Genomic DNA, 24,911 nt, shown 5'->3' on the forward strand with positions numbered 1-24,911 from the left:
TAAAAGCTAATGTTTGATTAGTGCTTAGGGGCTGGCTGGGTTGCTTGGTGTGGCAGAGACACAGCCATTACGGTGCAGGACAGAGGGTGGGATGCATAGTGAGTTGTGTGATGCTGCACACAGCCTGCAGATTGGACATGCCTGACTTAATCCATTTGTGTTATAGACTGATAGAGCAGCTGAAAGTGGACAATTGCAGCCGAGATGCAAGACTGAAATCTTCATCTCATTTGACTTAAGTACATACATGTGTTTTTTATTTTACTACAGAAGTGAAAAGATAAAAATTTTACCTAAGCCTGAATATTTCGATAATGTCAGAATATATCACTGCGACTCTTACAGTCCAGAAGTTGTAGATGTATCATGAAATAATGAAATACAATACTTTGAAACATATATAAATGCAAAATATCTCTGACACTACTGGAAAAAACTGTGTTCACTTTCTTCTTTCAAATTTCCTCGAAATCAAAATATATCTGTGAAGTGTTTTAAGTAAACAAACAAATAAACCCTAGATTTCTTGAGATAACTTCTGTTAAAAACAACTATTAGCAGTAAGATTTTGGTTTGGAACAATATACTGACTTCTTAATAAATTGAATTTTCTCCAAATTTTGGGATAGTTGGATCCAAGACTCTGATTATAAACACATTTCTCTGTATTTCTTCTCTGGTAAAAAGAGGTAAACCTTTACATTTTCTATCCTTGAGAGATTGTGGAAAAAAAAAAAAAAAGAAAACATATTTTAAACATAGTTTCCAAGGGGCTGCCAGGCCCTAAGATTCTCTCAGAACTTAGCCTCAAAATAATTCTGGCAAAGCTTCAATATGAAAGCTGGAGTCCTTGTGTTCAAACAAAGAGTAACATAAGGCTTAGACAGATTAGTTTATACAGATATAAATCTACTAGCCTACATATAAACTTCAGCCAGGTTTATGACAAAAGGGCACAATGTTTAGCAAACTTTCCAATGTATGATGAACATTTATTTATGACAGAACAGAGAGCTAAGCAAAATAGATGGAGTTTCAATATTGTGAAAAAATTCATACTGCTGGATGCATAGTGAAAACCTTCCATGCAGAATACTGTTTATCTAACCCACTTGTTTTGTACTAAAACTTGGTTCCATCTGTTTATGTGAGGATAGAAATGTGCGTGATGTTTTAACAGCTACCACTTTACTCTCCTCTAGACAAAGTTATGCAAGAAAATTCTGGCCTAGGCATGCCCAATGAATTTGTTCAAAGCAACTAAACAGCATTTTAACTATTTACACATTCCCACCTCGATTCTGCTGTCTGGTGGCTGAAACTTACCACAATCCACGTAAAACAACAGTACACAAACAATTAGAACAGCCTCTGTTGCCTGTGACATACAGTCTAGTCTTAATCATTCATTAAATTTGATTCCAAAAATATCATGCAAGCATTTTTTCATCATGCAAGCAGTCTTTTATAAAACATTTGTGTTACAATCAATAAATACTAAATTGTACATTCAGTGCAGAAAAAAATTAAACAAAAGAATAGGGAATAAAATCAAAATGTGAAATTAAAAATGAGTGTTTGGTGTTTTTTTTTTCCTTAATAATATTGTTAATGGAATTGTATAAGAAGTGCTAAGAAATGCTTTGTTTGGCTACAAATATGGAGAGGAAAAAAAAAAAAGCCTTTGGTTAGCAGTTTGTGGGAATACAAGAAAAACTGTTCAGAGCAGAAGCAGTGGAGCAAAATAAACTAAACATCATGAGAACCACGGACACTTGTAGAAGAAGAAAGAATGTCTCACAGCTCTGATTGGATAAGTGCCTGCGTGAACGGTTGAAGACTGTTTTGCAGAATGCTTTGTTGACATGTAAAGATGGATGGGAAAGTTGTAGGGTGGATGGGAAAGCTAGAAAAAGAAAACTTGTGAAGGTACATAAATGATGTGAGAAATTGTAATAAACGATTTGGATCGTTCACATCTGAGTCCATGCATCAGATGCTGCAGCAGCTCATTCTTCACAAATGATAAAGATTTCAGTTAAAGCCTAATTATGCTCCAGTCAGGTTTTCTTAGAAATGCAAATATAATTTAAAACACTGACATTTTTTATTCTGAAATAGTGCAGGATATTTCCTATGTTCCACAGATACTTACTTTGTATATCGTAACAAGGAAAATACTAAATAATGGCAACAGCTAGTGAGTTGTTTCCAAAGACTAATTCCTTTCTTGAGTAATTTACTATTTTTCAATATACAGTTCCCTGGCAGTACAGTACAATTCCCTGGCATCCAGAGGGAAGAATGTGGCACTTTATATTATAGCATTAATATTTTAAACAACCCCTGATTTTCCAGCTCACATTTCAGACCGACATGGTGAAAGGAATTTAGAGTTTACCTTGTTGTTTTTTGGGTTTTTTTTTGCCCTCTTCATGTCCGGTCCTTAAAACAATCAGCTTGATGTTTCTTATTAATTCCCATGTATCACCCAGTGCCTCTGTATTAAATCAAGATAAGGTTTGCTTAAAACATACACAAAACAATGCAGTTCTCTACTGCTGCAGATTTTTTATGCAGTCTTGGGCTAGACTCACAAAGAAATCATAGGGTCACAGAATCATAGAATGGTTTGGGTTAGAAGGGACCTCAAGGACCATCAGGTTCCAATTGCCCCCTGCCACAGGCAAGGTTGCTAACCACTATATCAAGTACCAATTCAGATTGACCAGGGCTGCCTCCAGACTGGCCTTGAGCACCTCCATAGATAGGGCATCCACAGTCTCTCTGGACAGCCTGTGTAAGCACCACCCACTCTGTAAAAAAAAATTTCCCCATGACATCTAATCCCTTCTTTAGTTTAAAACCATTCTCCCTTGTTCAATCACTATCTACCCATGCGAAAAGTTGAATTCCATCCCGTTTATAATCTCCCTTTTAAATATTGGAAAGCTATAATAAGGCCTCCCTACAGCCTTCTTGAACAAGCCCAGCTCCTTCAGCCTGTCTTCATAGGAGAGGTATTCCAGTCCTCTGATTATCTTCATGGCCTTCCACTGGAACCTCTCCAAAAGATCCACGTCTTTTCCTGTGTTGGGGTCCCCAAACCTGGATGCAATTCACCAGATGGCACCTCACAAATGCAGAATGGAGAGGGACTCTCACCATGTCCATCATCTCAGGCTGTATTTTATGTGTATGTAAACCAAGTTTCCTGTGAAGAAAAGCATTTGTCAATCTGATTCTCTGACTGATACTTCGGTTGCTGGTACTTTGTAGAGATATCATAGGAAAAAAGACTGGAGACCTATCCAGCTTGCCACAGAAAATCATCAAGTGGTTTGCTGAGACAAAATAAGTGACCATAGCTTACTAAGTAAATTGTAGTGGTGTTAAATACCTAAAGTGACCCTAAAGTTTAATCAGGCTTCAGTCTTAGCACACACAGAAGGCATGCACCAGCCTTATAGCTGTTCTGTGCATCCATGCTCTCCGTGAGGGATTAAAGCGGGGAGCCACGCACAAGTACCACTTCTCTGTTATCTCTACCTTTACTTTGTTTTGATTTGTAGCAGCAGCAGTTCCTCCTGACTCTCTCTTTCCTTATTTTTGCTACGCTAGGAAAGACAGAGAACTATAAGAATGTTTGCCCAGGCACAGTTGGGATCAGAAGCTTAGTTTTCCCATATCATGGTTGAATGGTCTGTTACAAAGGCTGCTGTGTAAAAGAGATTTTTCCATTTCTGAGTCTTTCCAATAGAAAAGAGTGATCTTTTTTTCAGTCCTGGAAACAATTTAGGCATTAAGTAAAGAGAATAGCTTAGGTACTGCACACAAGCAGATGTATCTAGCTTGTGAATGCCAAGCAGAAATGGCCATCTCAAGGGTGAGAGCCCTTTACTGACCATTACTGGTAACTTCCTTTTTTATTTACTGGCACACGAGCGTTTTCTTTTTTTTTTTTTTTTTTAGAAATTAATTTGTCTCTCAGACACTGTAGATGGAGACCTGAAGCATCTAAAACAAGCTTCAAGATTTCACTCCAGAAGCTCAAATCCTAACGTTTGGCATTGAAAAGCCAAGCATAATTACACTTGTCTTCCTCGCTGTGTAAATGTCTTGTTCTTTGGGTCATGTTCTTTTTACACACACTTGTTTAATATCTACCAAACTTGTTTTCATGTTGTTCTATGCTTCAACTTGTTAGAGATACAGATAGTCTTTCATATTTGCTTCAAAGATCACGCCTGTTTTTATAATTGCCTACAGATTTTGACTTTGTAGTTCTAGCACTAGAGATTTCCACTTTCAGCTGTGAAAAATACGTTGCTTACTCTCTTAAGATCAGCTAAGATGACTGCTAGTGAAACAGCAAGACCTTTTCTTTGACTCCAGTATAGCAGGATATATATTACCTATATATACTATATATACCTATAGGTACAGGTATATATATATGTATAGGTATATATATATTGTAGTATATACAATATACTACATTATAGTATATATGGTATATATATATACCTAAAGTTATAGCTATATATATATATATATTTATACATATATATATATTGTAGTATATATATACCTATATATACTACAGTATATCTGTGGACTGGGAGACAGATCAAATTATGTGTACAAATGTGGAACAAAAAGGCAGTCATTACCTTGATACAACTGCAGCATTAGCACCACGTAAACACAGCACGCAGATTAATACAGTAAGAGAGCAGAAGATCTACCCTGCCAGTGTGCTCTGACTTAACAGAATTGCCGAGTCCTAAAGCATGGATAAAAACATAGGTAGCTGAGAATCAGTCTAGGAAAAACCATAGATTGAGGAAACAGATTTAAGCTTTCTGCACAAGTGGCTACTTAGTAAGGAGTGCTGCTGTCTCACTGTGCATATGGCAACTCCTACAATGAGACCTACAGAAGTTAGCACTCTCAGAAGTGGTGGGAAGAAAGTACTCACATCTATTAGTACATTACAGAAGTGATGCTGTCTAATAAAAATCTCATGGAAGGTGAGCTTGAAATCCCTAGCAGAGTGACAGGTGAAAGCACACAGGAAGACACTAAGGCAGCAGCAGAAATATACTATTTAGGTGCTGGTGTTCTTACTTAAAGGGAACAGAACTTATCATAACTCACTACATGGAAAAAATCACTCACCAATTAGTAGCTAACTTGCCAGTACATCAAACATATGAGATTCCAAACCAGATGTCTAAAGATGGCAAACATACCACCATGTTGGCAATCACACTGTATTCCAGAGGGAATCTTAATGGCCTTAACAGGCATGAGCTCTCTGTTTACATGTAGGATGTTAACCATTACAATGACTTGAAATGTCTGGCTCTGGGAATTATAGTGCAATAGGATGTATAGATTGGATTTCTTCTGAAGAGGTAGGAACCTCAGCTTGTTGTGAATGATATCACTGAAACTGCTGAAACTGCTTTGGGACTGAAAGGATTTCATACCACAAAACAGGCCATTTAAAGCACTTGCATCATCTTGCTTTTGAACTGAGATGGAAAATAAAAATGAAGAGAAATCTACCCTACTTCAACGCATACATGCTTTTGTGAAAGTTGGCAGAAAATAACACCTTTAACCTTGAGCTTGGCATTGATATCATCTGTATGGACTAGGATAAAGTAGCTGAAGAAAAAAAAAAATGAGAGAGGATCATTTCTCAGAGGAAATTCTAAAAAGCAAACAACTGTTTTTCTAAAACAAATGAAAAAACAACAAGCAATCAACCAAACCAAACCCAGTCATTCTGAAGAGTTCTATTAACAGGAGGAAATGAGCAGAGCAAGAAGGGATTTACCTGAGATCTATACAATCTGCAGTAACTGGAGATAAGTCACATTAATGCTGAAAGGAAAAAAACAACTCTATAGACTAGAAATGCATAGAATGAAAATTATATATATATATATAAATAGGAGAATAGATTGTTAAAGCCTTTTTGTTGTGCATTTTATATTAATTGTCATTATGTAAGAGTACTTATTACAGCATCACCTGTTTCAGAAGTTTAAAAAAGAAAAAGAAAAAACAACCACTTCCGTTGTGCTTCATGCATGCAATAAGGCCAGCACCAGAGCAGCCACTTTAAACATGAAGCTAGATGCTCAGCTATTAACTCCTTGGTTACTTATGCAAACAAGATCAGGGCTCTGCTTGGGGATGATTCTGGTGACTAACACGTATTTCCTATTCCTGGAACTTAGCTTAAATAGAAAAGACAGAATAGCAGAAAAGGTTACAGTGTCTCTATACGCCAAAAGAGGAGCTGGCACCTGCACAAGAGGAGCACAGTAAGAGTTACTAAATCCTGGAACTAGAAGTGAAAGATGTTTCTTTTCGTTGTGTTTGTTATGCAGAACAGCAGCGAATCGCGCTGCCACCACCCCTTAGCTGTTCAGGGTCACACGCATTTCATCCCACGTTCCAGAACATTCCCCCCGCTGTAGAGCTTCACCACAGGGACATTTATGGCAGCGGGTTGGGGCAGCGCGACCGGCCCAATTCAGGCAGCGTGAGGAGGACGTGAACAGCTGCTCCCCACCCTGCAGCGGGCTCTCAGAGGGCCAGCAGCGGGCTCACGGGGGTGGAGCAAGGCGGCTGAGCACAGCGGCGTTCCCTTTTTAGGGCTTTTTTTTTTTTTTTTTTTTTTTTTTTTTGCCGGCTCAGCTCCTCCTACCCGGCAGCGATCCCTGGGGCAGAGGTGGAGCCGGCTGGGGCCGGCAGCGGCCGGGTTGGGTTGTAGGGGGTCGCGATGTCCCTTGCGGAGCGACAGCGAATGGAGGAAGAGGAGGGGGAAGGAGTCGGCGGCGGGGAGGAAGTGGTTCAGATCCGGTTGGGAGACAAGTGCTACCCGGTGTGCAAGAGGAAGCTGATCGAACAGAGCGACTATTTCCGAGCCCTGTACCGTTCGGGTATGCGGGAAGCAGGGCAGGGCCAGGAAGAGCAGCTGTTGCGCGGAGGGCTGAGCGCGCTAGGACTCGAGCTGGTGCTGGACTTCATCAACACTTCCTGCCTGGCCTGGTTGGAGCAGGAGGGTGAGGAGGAGCCCCCTCTGCTAGAGGAGCTGGTGGAGGCCGCCTCCTACCTGCAGGTCACTCCCCTGCTGCGCTTGCTGCTCTCCCAGGTGCGACTGGGCAACTGTCTGGAGCTACACCACTTGGCCCAGGTCTATGGCCTGCAGGACCTGCACGATGCCTGTTTGGACTTCATGGCTTCCCATTACCACCAGGTGCTGCGCAGGCCCGATACCCACCTCCATCTGCCTCATGCTCTCCAACAGCACCTGAAGGAGAGGCGGATGAGAGGCACTGCCACTCTGGTAGCCATTGGGGACTTCATGGGTACCTCATCCCTGGGCCTGTCCCCAGGCTGTCACCCACAGCCAGAGGCCCCGTGGTCCATGCTGAGGTACAACGAGGAAGCAGAGCAGTGGCTACCCCTGGCCAACAACCTACCTCCAGATCTGGTGAACGTGCGAGGCTACGGGTCGGCCATGCTGGACAACTATCTCTTCATCATTGGGGGGTACCGGATCACCACCAGTCAGGAAATCTCAGCTGCCCATTGTTACAACCCTTGCCTAAATGAGTGGAGTCAGCTGGCTTCAATGAACCAGAAGAGGTAACCTCTGCACCCTGGTGTGCGCATGCGTCCCTGTCTGTTTTCAAAACAGAAACTGCTGAGTCACCTGGAGTTGGACAGACGCAACCTTACAAGTAGTGATTCAGAGCTGTCTCTTGCACCGTGTGATGGGAAGGACTGAAGGGTTTGGCAGTAGCATGGCAGTCTAAAGGCTTTGGCTTTGCTGGCAGCAGCCCCCCAGCTGTGGCACAGCTTGGCAGCCTCTCTGCTTCTTGGTGACCCTAGAATTGGGCACAGGGAGCTGCTATAGGAAGAGTGAGGAGAATGGGATTGTGAGCAAATGCAGGTGATTGAAGCCACAGCTGTGGGGAAATGGGAATTAGGCATCAGCTGAGTACTGAGATGTGGCCATCTGCCATATGTGGTCACTTTCACCTCTGTGTAAAGTAATGGTGGATTCCCATTTTTCCTTTAAATCATAGTGTTCTAGGAGCTCTGGTCTCTCTAAACAGCCATCAGTACTGGTAGTTGGAATTCCATTTAAGATAACAAAACAACACAAAAGAAAAATCTACTGTTTTTTTTTTGTAAATTTTAGCTTCAGTACTCTATGTGGTAAGAAGTTTTACTACTCATAATAGAGGTGTTCAGTCCGTCAGAGTTAGGGATTGCTGAAAAAGATTGCTGTTAGTTTGTACTTTTATAAAAATCCCAGTGTTTCGTAGGTCTGCATTGTTGTGAAGTGTTTACCAGAAAAAAATGGCAGGAAGATAGTCAGAAATTTCTCAATTTATGAGACTATTTGGGCCTAGTAAACATTCAGCATCTTGATTTATTTATTTATTTTTCTTTTAATGTTTCTGATGAAGTTGTTATTCAGAAACTTGTTTAGGGAGCTAGTGTTGATGAAGACCCAAGAAGAGTCCTTCTCCCCAGGAAAGGCTGTGGCTGCTCGGCCTTAGTCGTGTTGAAGAGTCATCAAAATACAGGCTTTTACTTCATTGAAACAAAATATCAAAAATAAATTTTCTAGGTATTTCATTTTAGAAAAAAGTGTTTAATTTTTTTTTTTTCTTCTGTATCAGAATCAGAGCTGAAGTAAGTAGGGAGTCTAGAATTTGCTTAAGAATGAAAATTCTCTTTTCTGTCCAACAAATTGAAGTAGCAGCCAGAGACCCCAACCATTGGCATGAATGCTTTGAATTAGTGTAGTAAATCTGTAATCTCTCTTCCAGTTGAGCTTGCATGCTAAAATGCCTCAAAAACAGAGGTTTGACCTAAAATGACCAATTTTCTACTTCAAGCTTCTTTCACTGCCTGTGTTTATCATTGTGAGAAATTCACTGAAATTTTGCCTACCTGGTCAGTCATTGGAATTGATTGGAAACATAGGGTGTGTCTGGTTTGTTGGAAAGGCACTGTACAAATAACTGCTACGAGGTGTTTAGCTTTTAAACACTGAACAGCTCTTTCTGTGTGTGTATTTCTTGCAGTCTGTTGGTAATCTCTGGAGGCACCTTTGGGGACTGAGCTGTTTTGGTAGGCCTGGTCTATACAACATTGCCTGCCAAAATTGCAGAAACCACGTTAGACTCAGTAGAAAAGAATGACAGATCAAACCAATCAGTGTCTCCTGTAGAAGCCCTGTTTTGATCAAATTATGAATTTTGGTATTGGTTTGCATGGTGTCCATAACAAGGTAGGTGTTACTATGTGAAATAACTCTGCAGCATGGCAAATGAGAGGGGTTTCAAAAATGTATTGTTAAAGGCCCTTTTTTTTTTTTTTTTTTTTTTTTTCCTCCACTTTATTACCTGACTGTTCAAATTCTAAATGAGACTTTTGCTTTCACACTTTCCCATTTTTTTCTAGGATATATAGTCATTACATGAAAGAAATAAATGATTTCTCCTTTTATTAATATTTTCATCTGCACTACCTTGCCAACAATCTTTAAGCCCACAACACCTGGCAGGTGTTACTCAGCATGGGATTTCATGTTGGCAGTTTATGTCGGAAAAGGAGCATGCAAATAGATTTTTTGAAATAGTCACCAGTCTTACATTTCAGTGTAGCAATTGCAGGCTAAAAGGGGCAAACATCATATTGCCTTCTAGGCTGGATGGCAGCTAATGAGGATGTAGCTTCATGAATAAAGAGTAGGGGAAATCTTTCATGGAAACTCTACTAATCCCATCATAAAACTTGTTAACTTCAACATCTTTGTGGAGTCTCAACCCTGAAGTTTTTTTTTTCTTTTTTTAGCTTCTCTAACCTAACATTTCAACTCTATGAAACTACCAGATTGACCAGCTGAGCAGCTTGTGGCCAAAATCCAAAGAAGGATGGCTTGTGCTGTGGGAGATAAGAAGGGGAAAGGAATTTTTGTACTCAGTGTTTACATTCAACAGGAGCAGCACTGATTCCAATCTGCTGATTAGATGAGATGTAGTTTGCTTCGTATTGCATTTTTAGTTTGTTCTGCTGCAGTAAAAACAAGCAGGGCAGTTGCCTAGTATACTGCTTAGGTAATTGGCTTGTTTGGCTGTCTACCAAGTTAGTTGATGTCAGCTGATACAATTACATATTGTGGGTGTGTCTTTTACATACCTTGAGAGAAAGTTCTACTTCTCACTGAAGTGGGTTTGACTTCAGACAGCATTTTAGCAGTGTTTAGATTTGGCCTTTGTGACTGGAACCATGTGTTGGCTTTAAGAGAAGAATGAGAAGAATAAAAGTTATGGATATAGTTATGGATATAACTGTGTTTATTTCATTTGAATCAAGTATTTTGCCCTCAAGGAACTTGTGAATCCTAAAATTTAACTTTAACTATTTAACTCTTTAACTATTTGCTTTATTATAATGTAGAAACTGAGGATGTTGGGATGCATTATGCATTATGCATGCATAGGTGAAATATTCCCAACTTACCTCTAAATAGAAAAAAACTGTCAGATATATGCTGAATACTCTGGTTTGTGTAATAGCTTTTAGTTCTTTCTAGGCATAGAGATTTTACTACAATCATTTTAAATTCATTTATAATAGGTAGCTCCCATATATTATTCCTGCAATGCCCATGTAAATTTGAGAAAATATTATGTCCTTTTTTTACGTACAAAAATTAGATAAAATAATTTGCCCAGGTTCATAGGGAGCTGGTGTCTGAGCCAGGAATTTCTCATCATCTGAGGCTAAATCTGATGCCAGCCATAACTAATCCATAACAGATCATAGTTTCTAGATCTCTAATTTTTTTTTCATTCTAGAGGTGTTGCTGTGCTTGGAATAGTGTCTTCAGAGAACTACATGGACTTCTTTGAGGAAGAAACTTCATGTAAAGGTTGCCTAAGACTACTTGGGGTCTTTGGGGATAGGAAGGTAATAAGGAAATTTGAGGTTCAAGTCATGTATTTCAGTACCTTTCCATACTCTTTTTTTTTTTTCTTTTTTTTTTCTTTCTTATGCTAGCAGCTTAAATTGACCATGTAGAAATAATATAGGATTTCTACTGCATGTTCCAGTCACAGCTGTGTATTTCATGTTTATTTTCTTTCAGCACTCTCATGGCAGATAAATCTTATAGTCTTGGAAGACCCTTTTAAGCCCCTGGCTGAGATTATATACGTGCACTTTGAATACGGTTTTTGTGAGCCATCTCTGCCTGAACTGCTGCCACTCTGGGGACTCTTACAGGAATGCAGGAGAGAATGTTCCTAGGGATTGGTAATGGGTTAGGAGACTTCCTCTTTCTTTTTTTTGTGTTTTTTTTTTTTTTTTTTTTTTTAATATTTTTTTTTCCCCTTTAAAATTGCACTTTGCTGGGGGTGAAAATAGTTTTTTTCAAAAAATTTCAGGTAAAAAATATACATGTCACATCTATCACAAATATATCATCCGTGCTTCCAAAGCTCAAGTATGGAAGCAGTGTGTTCTGCAGTCATATAAAGGATGTATAAAGAATAGTTCATGCAATAAATGTGAAGCGCTTTGGAAGTAACTTATTTCCATACTTAGCTACCTCCCTGATCAGAAAATCCTCTCAAATTTCTAAGCTAACTTTTTATATACTAAATGAGTAAGGTCACTGTCAGTGAACAAAATAGCTCTCTTCTTCATAGCCAGTGGTCTCTTATAGACAGGTTATATGGTTGTTAATGCAATCCTGAGCAACCTACACTTTTCACAAAATGTTTGGAAAGTTATGCATTCCGACTGTTTGGTCCTTGTACATTAGATTCTTTTTCCTTCCTGCATGAAGCACTCTGCACTTCTTTCAATGAATGAAAAAAGTTGTAATTTGAACTGCTGTAGAACCTGCTCTTGACTGTGTTCCTGGGACAACTTTCAAGAGGAAATGAACATCTTTAGAAGACTTAGCCATGTCCCGACAAGAAGGGATAATCACTAGAGAGTATTTCATGTTCCTGAGTTTAGGTAACTCACATAAGTGAGTGGAGTTACCACAGCTGAATCTGACAAACTTTTAAGCTTGGTTGTTTCCAAGCTGTAGTCCATGGAACACTTGTTATGGAGAGCTTGTTATAGAGAGCTGGCTCCATGTTTGTTGTTGTTGTTTCCAGCTTCTCCACCACATTAAGAGTGTAAAAACACACAAAGTATTTCTTAATATTCTCTCTCCATAAAAACACCTGCTGTTACTGGCAAGGAAAGGTGAATGGGAGTTGTTTTTCATAATGTATTGGGCTGTTGTCCAAACATTCATGTAAAGTGTGCTAATAGGTACTTGTTGCAGCTTTTGAGTAACATAGCCCATAAATCTGAGATACTTGCACTGATTGTCATCCATTTTAATGAATGTTGGAAGTGGTTGAATCACTCCAGCAGGAGTTAAAATTATTGGCTTACCAGAGAAGCGAGTGTCAATTAGGAAACCTGAATTCTTATGTATTTGGACACCTGTTTTTCACGTCTTATCTTCTAGAAGTTATAGCATGTACAAGTGCTACTCTGACAGTAATGTCTCATATTTTGTTACGTTAGTCCACAGCATCTGAGGTGGATGCTGGTGGTATGGCAGTACAGGTTGAACCTTCCTGTTGATAGGCCATTAAATTTTGTTGCCGTGTGACAGATGGCAGCAAGGAAACAGTTTGACAAAATGGCATCTGGCATGGAAGTGCCTATGAAACAGAGGTGTGAAACTGAATTCCTCCACACAGGAAAAAATGGCACCTAGTTGACCTCCATTGAGGGTTGCTGAACGTATGGAGACCGAACAATAGATGTTAGCACAGTGAAGTGGTGAGTGGTGTGTTTCAGCAGTGGTGACAGCAACAGTGTGTCACTTCTGTTGGTGTGGATAAAAATCCATATACGTGCAGCACGCATGCTCCTTTTCATTGCTGAAGTGTGCGTAGTTAGTGGTGGTGGCCATGTTGAAAAAAGGTGTTCAGTAGCTGAGAATTTGCTCTGTCAAATAGTGTTATTGTTCTCTTTGCATCTATTGCAGTTCTACAGAAATAAACAGGAGGCATTACTTTTGCAGCAATTAGCATATTAAATGTTACTAGTAAATTTTAATAATGAAACACCGTCTCTGTGGGTACAAACTCATTTTGTAAGCCAAAAACCCTGTACCATCTCCATCATGGACACAAAGTTGCAGACTTTCTAATGTTGATTTTAAAGGATGTTTGGAAAATGAAGTTTTACTATGGTTTGGGTTGTTTGTGGTGATGGTGGTGGTTTGTTTGTTCTTTTTTGTCTCTGCTAGTTTATGGACTTTTTTCTACATCATAAGTCTTACAAGAGATAGATTACTTTAAAAATAATTATGTTTTTGAAATGATTATCCTCATTTTGTGCCCACAATTGATCACCATAAAAAAAAAAAAAAAGGGCAATTAATTCCTTCAAAGAAGCTTTTTAGTTTTCAAAACTTTCTCAGGATGACAGGAACAGAATGATTCCATCTGGAAACAATTTTTTTTTTTATCCTGAATACATTTAATGAAAAGAAGTTGCAGAACAGTCTGCAGCTAGAGGTTTGTTTTGTCCAGATAAAACCCTGCAAAACTGCTTGGTGGTAAGTTTTTGATCTTGGATTCATGGGGAATGAAATTTACTTTACAGCTCAGCAGGCCAGTGCAGTGCTAAAGCACCACAGATTTGCAGATATAATGCAGTTCCCCATTTGTTTTTGTGTTAATCTGTTGCACACCAATGACTTTCATGCACTTAGTTAATCAGGATACTGTGTGGTAAAATCTCGTGGATTTGGCTTGAGATGGGCAGTACAGAAGGAATAACCTTGCTTAGATGATGGCATAGGCTTGTGAGCAGGACTGTTTCTGAAGAAAGACTTTATGAGAACATCTTCCACAGCCAAAAGGGACAGATTGAACTTCAGATCCTACATGCTTGCATTCTGCTATCCACAGACTACTTATTTCTATATTGACTTAAAACTGTGAGATGTAAGGCTTCTTGCACTTCAGTAACTGGGCAGTTACCCTTTGTTATGGATAAAATATAACAACCTAATTAAGTAGAATAAGAAATAAAAACAGATCATCATCTATGAAGTGCAGTGTATTTTGTTCAGCTATGAATGGAACATTAATTTACAGATACATCTTCCTTCATTGGGATGGAGAGTGTCTTTAGCAGTCTAAATTAATGCTAAATGAGGTACAGGAGTTTCTCTTTTTTCTCTAGTGCAGGATGCAATTCAGTGTTTACCACATTACATTTCTATTTGTTAAGGTTATTAAAGAGACTGTATAACAGAATGTGTATGCATTCCTACACTTGATAGTCCTGTTTGAAATTTCTGTAATTTTAACTGAAATAATCTTCTTGACTGTGTTTGTATACATAATATATTTGTCTGTGCTAAAGGTACTTCAATAAAATGTACTTCAGTATTAAAAATGAGTCATCTACTGAACAGATTAATTAACGAAACATTTACAGCTCAAACTGCCATAGACTGAAATCCAAAATAAAATATTAATTAGTCTCAGCATCAGCATCATTTATATCAAAATGCCATTGTTTGCTGTCCTGAAAAATTAAAGTGTAATTACAGAATTTTGAACATGCACTGGACTCTTCAGATTCTGTAAAATATTAATTGATACAATGTGATGATAAATGTGTTGGAGCCTGATTGGGAAGAAGTTTCTTTCTTCTGTTTTTCTGTGCATTTGTTTAACCTATTTCAGTGCTGCGATCTTTGTCTTTCAGGTCAAATTTTAAGCTGTTGGCTGTAAATGGAAAGCTCTATGCCATTGGTGGTCAATCCCTTTCCAATGTGGAGTGCTATAACCCAGAAAATGACTGGTGGAGTTTTGTAGCATCCATGCCAAATCCTCTTGCAGAATTCTCAGCTTGCGAGTGCAAGGGCAAGATTTACGTTATTGGAGGATACACCACAAGAGGTAGAAAGCTTTTTTATTATTATTTTCAACTGGTGTCATGAAACAAACCCGTGAAATAAAATAAAAAAAATTAGTTCTGTTGTACTGGCATCAGGTTGTGGGTTTTTTCACAGTCTGTACCTAGGAGCTGTAATTCTGCATGCCAAACATAGGTACTTGAAAACCAGATAGCTGTCTGTAATTTCCCGTATGACTAACTGGTATTTGAACCTGCAAATCTGCCCTTTGATAAAATAGACCAGTCGGTACTACAGAATGCAGCTTAGTCCTCCTCCTCTTAGATTTTGGTCATATAGTAGAAAGAAAGTTCTCAACAGGTAGACCTTTGTGGAAAAATATGAAAAGCGCAATATAAACAATATAGACTTTTAAATATTTGTTATAGTTCATATAGCATTTTGTTTTTTGTTTTTGTTTTCTTGTGCATATAAAAAAAACTTGGGCTTTGTACTGAGTAAATGAGGGCTACATCACAGAGTTCCATTTCATGTGCCTTGTCTCAAATAGTGGCATCCCATTTTTTCCTCAGAAGTTTACTGCTGTGGAAAGACATGGGAACTTAATGTTTCCAGGAATGTTGGGATTTTTTTTACCACCCTAGTGAGTCAGGGAATTATTCATTGTTTATAGGCAAAGATCATTTATATGTGGATTTTTGATCAGCATTTTTATATAGTACTGTTAATATGTTTCCTATTTTTTTCTTTATTTAATGTGGATTAAGTGTACAGGAAGATGAGTAATAAGCAATGACCAAAGGTCATTACAGTGCAAGAAAATGCTGTAGCAGCACCTGCAAAGCCATGCTGCTCATGAACTTCATTTATGACAGTTATATTTATGGCTATCTATACCTGTGCTCTTACATAACTTGTTAGTGTGTCACCATCTGCTGTTCCACTTTGGAGTTCGTCTGGAGGTCATTGCGCAGAATAGCTTGTAATACAGAGTGGATTTTATTGAAAAACCAAACTGGAGTCTGCAAGCCTGTTACCACTTGTCACTTGGGTTTGTATTTAAGTTCTGGTCTCTGGAGGTTGAAACTGAATTTACTAGCTAAAAGCTCAAGCGCATTCTTTGTTAATTTAGTGAAGCCTTCAATGAGGATGCTGCCCTGGGCTACCCGGCAGTAAAATCAGGGAGGTAGTGTAACAATTTTGCAGGATAACAGTGTTGCAAACACATCCAATGAGTTGTAGCTGAAGCAGAGATAAGACTTCAGCTTCTCTCTCTACTTTCATTTGGTACTGTTGCATGGATTTCCTGGTCTCTAAATGAGTTTGACCTAGTGCATCTCTCTCTTTATGAGGTACTGAAAATGAGCCCTTAGGTTATCCATGCCTCTTGATGGAATATAGCTGGCTTTATGGATGTTATTCCCTAAAACTTTGATTTGTGGATTGAAATGCAAAGTTCAGCTTGGATGATAAATCACCACTTGACAGCTATTAATGAAGCATACAATTATTATGATAATTTGATTCATCTGTGATCACCAAGCAGAGTGTTGTTCAATTTACCTTTTCATTAAAAATATCTTGCATGTCGATCAGAGGCAAAATCACAATTATTAGGTAATAGCTAGGATTTATGCTGCTGAAGTGTACTTTACCAGATCATTTGCATCATTCAATAGGACAGCAGCAGCTGAATTTTTCCTGCTATGGTAGAATAAAATGTCCTAGCTTTATCACTAGGGACAGAGACTCACTTCATGAACGGAAAGAATACTCCTCCATAAGTGCCATTTATTTATTTGTAAATCTCTCTTCTCTGTTTCAGACAGGAATATGAACATCTTGCAATACTGTCCTACTTCTGATTCTTGGACCAACTTTGAACTCTGTGATGTCCATGTTCGGAAACAACAGATGGTCTCTGTTGAAGAAACAATCTATCTAGTAGGAGGTTGTATTCATGAACTTGCACCAAACCAAAAGTCCAGCCAAAGTGAAGATGTGTTAACTGTGCAGTCTTATAACACTGCTACCAAAGAATGGCTCTACCTCAAAGAGAACGCATCAAAGTCGGGTCTTAACTTGACTTGCACTCTACACAATGATGGAGTTTATATATTGAGTAGGGATATTACTTTATCTACGAGCTTGGAGCACCGTGTTTTTCTGAAGTACAATATATTTACAGACAGTTGGGAGTCACTGAGACGCTTTCCAGCCTTTGGACAGAACATACTGATCTGTTCTATGTATTTGCCTGATGTGTGAGATGTGTAATGGCATCAGGTTTTTCTTTGCAGCTCATTAATCATTCTCAGAAGACATATTACTCCCTCTGTGTAATTCCAGTTTCAGAATGTAATACCTATGTGATTGCATAACATAGGTATAAAATACAGATTCTTCTCTTAAAAAGTTTCAAAATCCATTATTAAGAGCAATAGCTCTAGAAATGGTTCTAAGGTTTCAGTTTTTCTTTTATTTTGTATTTAAATTTCACCAAATATTGTTTACAACTTAAACATAAATTTTTATGTTGGTAACTAATGAAGGATATAGTTCCAAAGGCAAAACTGGTTATTCTCATTTTATTCTCCATCATTATAGACAACGCAGAAGAGAGAGTACACATGGTGAAAGTGAATATCATTGAATAAAATAAATGCTATGTAAAATACTGTATATAAGAGAAATCAAAAAAGGTATTTTTTTAAAATACGATTTTTACACAAACTATGTTCTATTGAACGCATAATGTTAAAAATTTCTTACACTCTCATGTTATTCTCTCTTCTACAGTCACAAGTGAGAGTTTCAAGGGTTCCAGCAAGTAGATATCACCAAGAAACATCCTCTGAGTTTTTTTTTTTTTCATAAAATGCTTCACGAGGGACTGGGAAGAATTACCTGGAGACTGAAGTTTCTATCTGGATTTTAGACATTGCTTTAATGGCAGTTAGCAGAATTTACGGTTGCCATTATGACAAAGGTAAAAAGTCTGCAAATTCAAATGAAGGAGTTTGCTCATCTTCCAGAAGATATTCAGTTATCCTGTTTTCTGCAGTGCTGAATATTAAAAATCAAATTATGGAAACAAAGAAACAAGTGTTAGCAGCAAGCTGCATTGTAGGAAGATATACATGAGTACACACTGCGGTGAATCTGCAGCAGGCACTTACTGCTTGGTAACAGTCACCTAGGGCAAAAGAGGAGACTGAATCACTTGATGGTCAGGGTTCATTTTGTAAACAACTTCCTTATGACACCAGCACTAACAGGTGTATGTGGATGTTGACTTTCTTGTTTTACCAGTAGCCTGATAGATAAAACCAGTTTGCTACCTGAAGTTTGTTAGTTTCTCCAAAGAACATAAGGGGATAGTCGCTGTAGATTCTCATTTGTGTTTCCTAGATTCTACGTATTGCTTGAGACTCTTCTCTTTTTGGAGCTGACAGGTTCCTTCCTCCTGAAGGCCTTGGTTGTTATCATGGGAAGGTTTCACAACTGCAGCCTTTGGGAAAGAGAGAACCGGATTAGGCATATATTGAACAGATTGCACTGATGTTGATTTTGTGCCAGCTCTTTCTCGAAATGATGATATGTTATTCACTTGAATGTGTTCCTATCAAGGGGAGATTTTTTTTTTCCCCTTTTGAAATTCAGGAATCTGAATTGACTTTTGAAAATGGATGCCTGTTGTGCAGAGAAGGGAAAGACTGCAATGGTTCCCTCAAGGTTCTTTTAACTCCCATCTTTTCCATGGTCTTGAAATAAATTGAAGCTAAAAGAACTATCAGACAATTATCTCTCACACATTTTGTGCTTAGGTGCATAACTTTGATGCTTTTGATCATGTATAGCAACCCAAATAGAAAATTCCAGGAAACTCTGTTTGTCTAGTGTGGACACTAACCAAGGTACTTTGAATATCCAGAATTAACCTTCTGGGTGATATTTTTGCAGTCTGGCAGAGCATGTTATGCTTAAGCCCCAAATAGTGTCTGCCATTCATCTGTATGCATGAATTTCACAAGTTTTAGCCTTTGTCTACTTGTTAGTTTTCATTCCTTTGAAAACTTCATGCACTGAGCGGCTGCTGTGTTATGACAGTTGCATCAGACCAAACAATGGCTTTTCTACAATGAAGAAATAGGGTGACTTTCTTAAAATTCTTAAGTGATTTGTTTTTAACTTTTATAAGTGTTTTACAATAAATATAAGCACTGTTCTATTGTCTGGTTATAAATTCTTTCATCCGCATTATTTTACTTCCTCCCTTTTCATTTCCGTGTATGCTACCCTACTATAATCCATTATTAAATTCAGATCAATAATAGCGGAGGAAATCATATTTGAGTTGTGGCATTCTCTCACCTGGCAAATTATCTGTGAAGAACTCCCATTTCCAGATTTTCAGTTTAGTATGTCTAATCCTTTCGAACTCATCCATTTTGTAGAGCAGGCATTATTATAAAAGCTGTGATATGGTGCTTTTAATGTGGTCTTTTTCATGAGAGGCCATCTGAAATCAGAATTATATATGTGTTGGTTTCAGCTTCTGATAATTAGGTGACTGTACAGAAATGTGGAGGACCTGCTCAAATGTAGAAAAGGAAAATACAGTTTTCTAAACTGCATTTAGAAAAGTAAATGCAATCAGACAGTGCAGTCAATCTGTGGAGCAAATTTATCAGTAATGGCAATTAACTGTGCTACAGTAGCAAATCAAAACTGGTGTTGAATTGAGTAGTATGAAACTAATTAAGCTAAGTGGACTGTATAACTATATGCTGAAATAAATATGGTTTTTAAGCAAAAATAACTACAGGAAAAATATGCAATGGATATTCCTTGTAAATCAGAGGAAAAAATCCTACCTGTAACGGCTGTCCTTTGCCCTTTTTATTTTCTTTCCAGCACTGTAACATTCCGCATAAGATTTTGCTGAACAGTTTCTACCCTTCTGGGCAAGGAAAAATGGTTTAGAGTTACTAGCAGTGAGTAGTTTAATAGCTGCTTTTTAGTCATTGGAAATGTTCAGTGATTTTGTGTGCTGTGTTTGCTTTCTTGGTGGGGAGAAAAAGTCCTATTTTATGGACAGAAAAACAACAGTTGAAGTGTAGGTAAGTTGCTTTACACTTTTCTGCTGGTAAGATACACTTGATCTTACCAGCTACAAAATTCTTCAGTGTTATCCTGATTTCCACATTCTAACTTACCACGTGGCCTTGGAGATTGTTCTACCTGCTTGTGTCTTCATTCCCTAAGATAACACATGAGTAGGAATGCTCATCATGTAGGGACACATGGTTTTTGTGGTGTGGCAGTGTTTGTGAGATCTCTTGAAGGTGTGAAGAACAAATATCCTGCTTGTAGTAACTATTTACTTGGTTGTTAAAATTGTTTGATAGGAAGTGGCAAGACAGAAGACAACTAATAACCTCATTTTGGTCTCTGCTAACTATCTTCATTTTGAGCTGATGGCTACTTCCTATCTGTTTCTTCTGTTTCTGTCACCTACTAGCTTACAGTTTGCCGAAGTTTCTTAGAGTTGGTGTTCTCAAGACTGTATCCAAATTTAGAACTGCTGCTTTCCTGCCGTGGCTTGGTTATCCAGTACTTGCACATCCACTTTTCATCTTCATGGACTGAGTCTGCTTGATACTAGCCAGTAACAGCTGACTATAGTAAAGGATGATCCCAAGTTGAAAGAAAGAATAACAGGAAGAACAACAGCCTCTAAGTCCTGAGGGAAAGGTAAATGGAAAACTCTGGGAACTTTAGTCTGTTCCCATAAAATAGAGAAGTGTTTAGAAAGGTTGCTCACATCAAGCATAAGAGAGAGCATAATAGTTTCTTCCTTTCCAGGAATGGTTTGTGGTTTTCAATGTGAAATAAGAGTTATGTGAAGCTTAAGTTTAATCTCCCTGGCCAATGTCCATAGATTTCTCTTTCTGCCCTGTCAGCTGAACTTTCTTTGCCTGAATATTTTTTCCATTATTTGAGTGTTTTGTTCTACATCAGAGTCCAGACTGTTTGGATGAAATCATGTGATAACACTTTGTTGGCCTTTTCTTTTTGTTAGTCTCATTTTCACTGGTCTGTGTCTATCAGCCACTGAGATGAAAAAGTGATTTGTTACTCAAGTTTTTTTTTTTTTTTTTTTCATTTATTCAATTATTGGCTCTCAAAAGTAAAGTCTACTAAGCTACTTTTTTTTTTTTTTTTTTTTTTTTTCCCATTTAATCATCATTTTAGTGTGAAATGCTACAGATTCAGAATGTGTGGAAGTTGACCCATATCAGTAATGTGAGAGTGAAAGTCACAGAGTGCAGTGATGACAGTGTACAACATGCTTGAAGACCTACAAGAGCAGAGATTTATCATCACAATCACCCCTGTAAGATAAGGTACATACTGTAAACGATGTTAAACCAGTGACAATCCCTGGGATACTTGTCAGTGTTACCAGTGAACTTAAAAGGAGTCACCAAAAGTCCTTTAAGGGTGGGAACTGTCAGCATCCATAGTATGCTATATTGATTTTGCATTTATGATAATGACCAAAGGGTGGCTCCCTATACCTACTTATGAACATGAACAAAAGATGAGTTAAAGAACTTTTAAACATTTTTCTCTACAGTACTAACACGTTCTCAGAGTATGTTCTCTCTCTAATCAACTTAGAGTCTGTTTTAGTGTAATAATGTCTTTTTTTCACCAAAGGAAGGATGGAGTCTGGATTTTGTGAACTACTTGGGTAATGCATCCACATTTTTAACTTGCTATCCCAATTATGCATTCTGTATGATTTTTTTTTCCTGAAGCTAATTGCTATTATCAATAACATGTATAATGTCCTAAGTATGTCAGTATTTTCTACTGTAAGTAAGTTTCAGTTCCTTTATTTTAATTAGAAGGCTTTCATTACTGAAATACAGACTGTTAAATCTTTTTATAAAAAGAAAATGAATCACTGCAATTACTGTCTCTTTCTAGTGGAAGGCAGATTAGACAACATCCAGTTTTAGAGTATCCAATTATCTTCTGTACATTTTCAAGTAATACAAACTTTGATAGGTAAGAAAGGTGCTCAGCTCTTGAGCATTCTCTGTTTGATGGAAACTTGTACCATTTAACAATAAACGCAAACTCTCTGAATCCTTAATCTCTCACTCCCTCACTTTATATTCTGTTTGCAATTAGTGATTATTTGATTTATTGTTTCGTTTTCCACTGTCTGATACTTTCCAGATGTTTCTAAGGGTACGCCTTTATGATAAGAAGCCCTTTACAAATAATTTTCCAAAATTAAGTAGTTTACTCTGCTCCACCAGTATTTGCCTATGAAGATTTTACCCAGCCATTGTAGCTGAAGAAATACTTTACCAGGGCAAACCTTAAATTCATTGCTTCTACTGCACTGGAATACTCAATTTTGAATTAAGAGATACACAAATCACAAATCACTGCTGACATAGGATTTCTTCTGAAACTGTCAACTTTCTGTATGTTGTAAGCTTCTGTCTGTTTCTGAATTATTTCTAGCCCTTCTTGTTCAAGATTGCTGTAAATATGAAGAGTTCCTCTGCATCTTACTCATAAATACTATGTAGCTTTTAGTATAACCTAATAGCCTCCTTCCAGAAATCTTCCTAACTTTAAGTTCTCACATCTTCAAAATTACCTAACCTATAAACTTTCCGGTTAGCTTTTATTTGTCATGATTAGAAACACAATTATTTAGAATTCTGAATATGTTATTGTACTTAGTGAATGGTCTTGGTACACGGGATTTATGCAGAGTAAAGATAGTAGACCCTGATCTGTTGTTCTACAAGAAGACTTCAGCCACCATAGCTTGAAATGTAAAAAAGTGATGTTACTTATTCTCCTTTGGAACTTGGTCTAATTTCATTACTTACACTATTTACCGAGATCAGAAAATCTATTAGCAGTCAGCCATTTGGAAGTGATATCAAAGGGACTCTGTTTTCATCTTTGGGAATTTTTACTGTAGTTTTCTTTTTTCTACTGGGCTTACTGTATATGTCTGGTATAGCATTCTATCGTCTTTTTAGTAATGCAAGAGAAATTTTGCCTTTTAACAGGTAGGGCCTTGATTTATTGTGAAGACCAGAACTTTGTAATCTGAAATATGTATTTTGCTGTTATAAATTAGCAACTCATAACTGCTCTGAAGCCCATAAAAACATAATTTGGGGATGGTGGGGATGAATATGAAGTCAGAAAACAGATGCGTAGAAATAGCCATTCTCTAACCTCCAGGCATAAGCAATTTTTAAATGTGGAAGCAAGTAGAAGAAGTTTTAAATGCTTTTAAAGTAACAACTCCCTTTTCCCTCTTCCCCTCTCCTCCTTCAACCACAATAATTTCTGGTAAGGCATATGTACATTTGGAAGAAAATGTTAGTGACGAGGTAAGAATACACTGTTCTTGGGAATATGATCTTTTATCAGAACTGCTGCTTTAGCAGGTCCAGAAACCTACTTCCAGCTTCAGTATATCTCTTTAAGTGATGTTTATGATTTTTCATGACATACTATCACTTGACACACGTAATAATAAATGTGACAGGAATTACAGAAGCCCTATTGTATATCTAGGAGCGAATGCACAATGGGCTTGAAGAAAGACCTTTTATTTTTATTTTTTAAATATTTTTAATAGATCTGGATCTAAAGCCTTTTGATCTTAGTAAATTTAGTTTATTTAGTTTATTTAGATGATGTTATGCTAAGGAGAGTTGGTAGTTGAAGAATAATATGAAGTGTTTTTTGGTTTTCTTGGAAAAGCCATTTCAGAGGCTTTACCATCACATGTTGTGCAAAGCTATGAATAAAGAAGCAGTAAGAACTTCACAGCAGAAGACTTTTTGTGAATTATTGTTTTATGCCGTGGTATTCCTAAAGTAGCTAGATTGGAGAGGCAGAGATGTTTTCCATTCATACAACCCTGTGAGCATGTCACAGCAGACTTGTTCTGGGTAGCTGACAGCTTCATCTGTGCTGCGTCAAATAGATTGTATAGAATAACTTATTTATTTATTTAACAAATAAATGCTACTCTTCAAGCTCAGAAAGGAATTATTCTTCATTAGTGGTAACAACAAACTGAAGCTAAGAGTGAAATTCTTTTCTGCACAAGTTTCAGCCAGCTCTGCTTGGCCATGGTGCCAAGGTACAATTTGTGACAGAATCTTTGAGAGCTTCATCTGTCCAGCTGCTGATGGTCTGAAGGAAGCTTGCAAATCATTTCTGGTTAATTCGGTCTGTATATGTGTATACAAATGAGCTTTTACATGCTTTGAAGCATGCTGTTACTTCAAAAATCTTTCTTACGCTATTATCTCTGCAAATCTTTTCCTTTAAATTTAGGAGAAGTTTATTCTGAAGGAGATCTGGAACTCCCTTTTCCAAAAAAAACCACTCTGACTTGATCTGATTTTGATTGCGTAATTGCAAACTAAACAGTTTCAGCATGTAGAAATAGAGAAACTAAAATAATCTTATCATTTGAAAAATAAAAAGATAAATTATCAAATTTTATATGGCTCTACATCCTAGGTAAGATGGGTTTAATGATTTCTTAGTGATGTATGTATGTAGGTCACTCCAAAAGTAATACCTCGTTTTAATTTCCATGGAAATTGAAACAGATACAAGGAGCACAACATTATTTGATAGAGCAAATTCTCAACTACATAACATTTGTTTTCAACATGGTCTCCATGTTTAGGTATGCATTTTTGCTAGCAATGAACAAGAGCCTGCATGCCAAACTTCTAAAAGCCTGCATGGTTGTCTGGAACATGGCTTTTCTTTCACGCCACTGTCACCACTTCTGAAACACAGCACATACCACCTCACTGTGCTCACAGTGTAGCACAGT

At 37.8% G+C, this 24,911-nt stretch overlaps 2 protein-coding genes across 13 annotated transcripts in view; one reads left to right on the top strand and one right to left on the bottom strand.

Moving 5' to 3' along the window:
• Positions 1-7,694, bottom strand: part of MANSC4 (MANSC domain containing 4) — a 22,041-nt gene extending 14,347 nt beyond the window's left edge. For 2 of the 11 annotated variants that reach the window (XM_042835138.1, XM_042835146.1), the window contains exons 1-5: positions 7,506-7,694; positions 5,849-5,895; positions 4,674-4,786; positions 2,973-3,214; positions 2,402-2,500 (exon numbers count right to left, since the gene is read on the bottom strand). The gene's annotated coding sequence lies outside the window, so the exon portion shown is untranslated. The remainder of the gene's footprint in view (positions 1-2,401; positions 2,501-2,972; positions 3,215-4,673; positions 4,787-5,848; positions 5,896-7,505) is intronic. The other 9 variants (XM_042835139.1, XM_042835140.1, XM_042835142.1 and 6 more) reach the window with 9 other exon arrangements.
• Positions 6,773-23,881, top strand: KLHL42 (kelch like family member 42). 2 transcript variants are annotated; one of them, XR_006171526.1, is made up of 4 exons: positions 6,773-7,671; positions 14,848-15,041; positions 16,824-20,755; positions 21,257-23,881. XR_006171526.1 is itself a non-coding variant. In XM_042835137.1 (3 exons), exons 1-3 carry the CDS (start codon positions 6,803-6,805, stop codon positions 17,264-17,266), a joined length of 1,506 nt encoding a protein of 501 aa, XP_042691071.1. In that variant the 5' UTR covers positions 6,773-6,802; the 3' UTR covers positions 17,267-23,881. The 2 variants fall into 2 exon arrangements, 1 of the variants encoding a protein (XP_042691071.1); XM_042835137.1 differs by having other exon boundaries at positions 16,824-23,881.
• Positions 23,882-24,911: the final 1,030 nt, after the last annotated feature.

Source organism: Centrocercus urophasianus, unplaced genomic scaffold (genome assembly GCF_019232065.1).
Source record: "Centrocercus urophasianus isolate 14NV4802_14NV808 unplaced genomic scaffold, USGS_Curo_1.0 seq_5, whole genome shotgun sequence".
In the NCBI taxonomy this organism is placed as follows: Eukaryota; Metazoa; Chordata; class Aves; order Galliformes; family Phasianidae; genus Centrocercus; species Centrocercus urophasianus.